At 40.2% G+C, this 4,132-nt stretch overlaps 1 protein-coding gene across 1 annotated transcript; it reads left to right on the top strand.

The window, feature by feature from the left end:
• The first annotated feature begins 230 nt into the window (after window positions 1-230).
• LOC149146953 (pentatricopeptide repeat-containing protein At2g03880, mitochondrial-like) lies at window positions 231-1,298 on the top strand. Its single transcript, XM_089441674.1, has 2 exons — window positions 231-420; window positions 625-1,298. The coding sequence occupies exons 1-2, from the start codon at window positions 231-233 to the stop codon at window positions 1,296-1,298; spliced, it is 864 nt and encodes a 287-aa protein (XP_089297800.1).
• The last annotated feature ends 2,834 nt before the right edge of the window (window positions 1,299-4,132 follow it).

Raw genomic sequence — 4,132 nt, 5'->3', positions numbered from 1 at the left:
TACGGCCAGAACTGTTATTGGAAAAATCACTGCAGATTATTGCATCAAAGGGTTTCCAGACAACCCGCTTGCAGACTGCTATGCTTGCTGCTCTGCTTGCCTTTCTGCTTTAAAAGAATGCATTGGTAAGAAATACCTCTTAGAGGGAAAATTAGGCAATACCCACATTATAAAGAGGGGAAAAGAGGGGATTATGGCGAGATATATTTTTGGTTTTCACCTGTGTTAACATGTACGCCAAATGCGGGAGCTTACAAGATGCACGCAATGTGTTTGATAAAATGCCTCAACGAGATGACTTTTCGTGGGCTGTGACGATAGCTGCCCATTGCCGAGCAGGGGTGCGCCGAGGAAGGTGGATAGTGTTTTCCCAAATGCGAGCAACGGGAGTCCAGCCGAATCACTTTACTTTCGCATGTGGTCTGCCATTGTGTGCCAAATTGGGTTTCCTTTAGCATAGTGGGATGTCCATAGAGCGATCGTAAGAAGTGGATTTCAATCGGATGTCTTTCTGGGGAGTGGGTTTGTCGACATGTATACAAAATACCCGTATGGGAGATGCGCACAATGTGTTTGATTGAATGTCTTATCGTAATGTGGCGTTCTGGAATGATATGATTGCAGGATGTACAGAGAATGGGGTTGCTGATGAGGTTTTAGTATTGTTTTATCGTATGAAAGAATCTGGGATCGAACCTGATGATTTCACTCTAGTGGGAGTTCTTGATCCATGTGCTGATTTGGCAGCTCTTGGACAGGGAAAAAAATTCATGAAGAGTTGCGCCGAGGAAGGTTGGGCAGTGTTTTGTCAAATACGAGCAAAGGGAGTCCAGCCGAATATTTTTACTTTCGCTTGTATTCTGCCATGGTGTGCCAAATTGGGTTTACTTTGGCATTGTGCGATTGTCCACGGAGCGGTCGTTAGAAATAGATTTCAATCGGATGCCTTTCTGCGGAGTGCGCGTGTAGACATGTATACAAAATTTAAACCTATGGGCGATGCGCACAATGTATTTGATGAAATGTCTCAATGGGATGTGGTGTTGTGGAATGATATTATTGCAGGATGTATACAGAATGGACTTGCTGATGAGGCTTTGTTGTTGTTTGATCGTATGAAGGAATCTGGGATGGAACCTGATCATTTCATTCTAGTGGGTATTCTTACTCCATGTGCTGATTTGGCAGCTCTCAAACAGGGGAAGAAAAATCAGGGAGAGGTCGATAGTTTGGATATCAGCATGACGTTTTTGTTGGCAGTGCTCTTGTGGACATGTATGCAAAGTGCAGGATTGTAGAAGGTGCACGCAAAATCTTTTTGACGGAATGCCACAACGAGATGTTGTATTGTGGAATGCGATGATGGCAGGATATACACAGAATGGGCTTCTTGATGAGGCAATGGTGCTGGTTTATGAAATGCAACGAATGGGGACTAAGCCTAATGAGTTCACTTTTGCTAGTGTTCTTCCAGCGTGCGCAATCTTGGCAGCTGTCCAGGAGATTCACTAGGAAATAAGTGGAATTCAATCTAATGTCTATCTGGAAAATGCCATTGTGCTTATGTATGCAAAATGTGGGAGCATAGAGAATTAGTGTGATGCCTTTCTCAAGATGCCCAAATAAAATGATTTTATGGACTGCTATGATTGCAGGAAATATGCAGAATGGGTATGTTGATGAGGCATTGAAGCTCTCTCAGGCAATGTCTGAAAGGAATGTAGTTTCATGGAATGCTATGATTGCAGGTTATGTACAAATTTGGCAAATTGATGAGTCCCTGAGGTTATTTCAGGAAATGCCTAAACAAAATGTGGTGTCATGGAATGCAACGCTTTGCCGTATATGCACAGAATGGGAATGTTGATGAGGCCATGAAGCATGTTCACAGAATAGATTTGTCATTGAAGCAGTTAGGCTCTTCAAAAACATTCCTGAACGAAACATGGTTGGAATAAAACACTGTGGCTGCATGGTTGACCTTCTTGCCGATGCGGGGAAGCTGGGTGAAGCATGAGAATTCATCAAACAAATGCCAATAAACCTGACACCACTATCTGGGGTTGTTTGCTTAGCGCCTGTGGTGAAACCACTTCTTGACTTCGACCCTGAAGATTCTACACCTTATGTCTTGCTATCAAAAATTTATGCTGGAGCGGGGAGGTGGGATGGCATTGAAAGGATGCGAAGCTTGATTAAAGACCAGAATTTGGAAAAAGGCCTGGATTGAGTTGGATCAAAGTCAAGAAAAAGGTTCATGCTTTCCTCAAGGCTCACAAGTGATTGATAATGCCTATGAACTTCAGAAATTTAAGAAAAGAAGAAGAAAATGTCATGGAAGATGAGGTGGCTGGGTTTTTGCCTGCTACAAGACTTGTGCTAAACAATATGAAGGAGGAGCAGCAAAGATCAAATTCATTGTCACCATGGCAAAATGATAGCAATTACATTTCCGATCATCATCAACACATCACTTTGGGTAGCTACCTGGCTAGGGAAGAATATTTCAGGGTGGTGCTACTGCTGCTAGGTTATCAAGTTCATCTCTAGAGTGTTGCAAAAGAAGTCACGGAATTTTAACTTTTTACGTCATTTCAGGAATGGCCTGTGCTCTTGTCTTGCTGCTAATTGAATCAATTAAGCATTGATTTGCTTAGAAATGTACTGACATATTTGTTACGTGCAAAACCCATGATGATGTGAGTCAAGGACTTTGTCTTTGATATATAAATGTCTCCCTACTTTTCAGGGCTTCCGTATTTTGTATGGGGATTTAAAATAGCAGATAAAAGTAAACTTTATTTTATAATATTTCCTTGTGGCATTAAAACCAAAGATGAATGACCTCAAATGTCCAGAGGTATAGATGACACATGGGAGGCACGGAGGATTTAACAGCTGATCAGAAAGGATGGCCACCATCATGAAAGGAACAAAGTTGAACAAATGAGTAATAATGAGGCTTTGAATACCCATCCCCACTCCCCACAGGCTGGAATAGGGTAGAACGAAATCTTGAAAGGCATGCAATCGCAAAATGAAGAAAATTAGTAGAACAATAACAGTAGCAACAGGGAAATCATGGTGATTCCAAAAGGATCAATAACTCGTGAAGAATTGCCAAGTTCGGGGATTAAGAAGAAGGAAGATCAAATGATCATAAAGAAGGATTTGTTTTCAACCTTATTGGTAGACATAGATTATTTGTGCGTCTAATTTTATTTACTATATGCTTTTCTTGGGGTCAAATCAGCCAATCCTATTACATATACATTTATACATTAAATACACATTTAACCTCATATATGCCACCCCGTGGGGTCATTTCATATACATTTAACACCATATATGCTCCCCATGGGGTCATATCATACTCCCTCTATCCTGTTTGTTCTCTCTTTCTATTGTGGGATGAACAGTAGAGCAGGGAAGCCAAAGATGAAGGCAGATTCAAGGGCAAGGGAGGAGGCCAATAGTGGCATAACAGATGGGGCTTCAATGATTTCAATCACCATTACAAGGAGGATTATGAGGCATGCTACATCTTGAAAACAAACACATACTGGGGTTTTTGGCCCAAAGAAGGAGAAAAGGTGAAAAGATCAAGAGTTGAACTTCTCTTTCTCTATTATGAGATGAATAGGGGTGGGGATAGACACAGATTCATCTATGCTTCTACTTTTGATTTAGAGTCTCTTTATTTTGCTTCACTGTCTTTTTGTCTATTCTGAAATGAACAGTGGAGTAAAAAAGTCAAAGATGAAGGTAGATTATGTTAAGCACAAAGAACCTTTTATTAATCCCTAGATATTGAGTTATTACATTTCAATTGTTATATTATTATGTATGCTAGAAATTTTCATTTTATTGTTTCATTATAGTTGTACCTTTTGTTTCTTATATATATACCAAGGAGACCTAGTCTTAGAATCATCTCATCTTGTCTTTTGTATTGGATTCATTGTAAAAGGAGGTTTCCACCCTCAAGGTGGATTGTATTCATTGAATTTTTATCATTTGTAAGAGCTTATGATCCTAGGATTTTGCTCCTTCAATCAAAAGATTGTGGCATTTTCACTATAACTTTGTTTCTGGGAAGCTTCATACTATGAAATTTTAAGGGGAGATGCAA

Source organism: Pinus tabuliformis, chromosome 9, assembly GCF_031772625.1.
Source record: "Pinus tabuliformis cultivar Carrire ecotype Pingquan chromosome 9, CPIR1, whole genome shotgun sequence".
Classification (NCBI taxonomy): Eukaryota; Viridiplantae; Streptophyta; class Pinopsida; order Pinales; family Pinaceae; genus Pinus; species Pinus tabuliformis.
The sequence above is the reverse complement of the archived record's forward strand: the minus strand, read 5'-3'. Positions and strand labels throughout refer to the sequence as shown.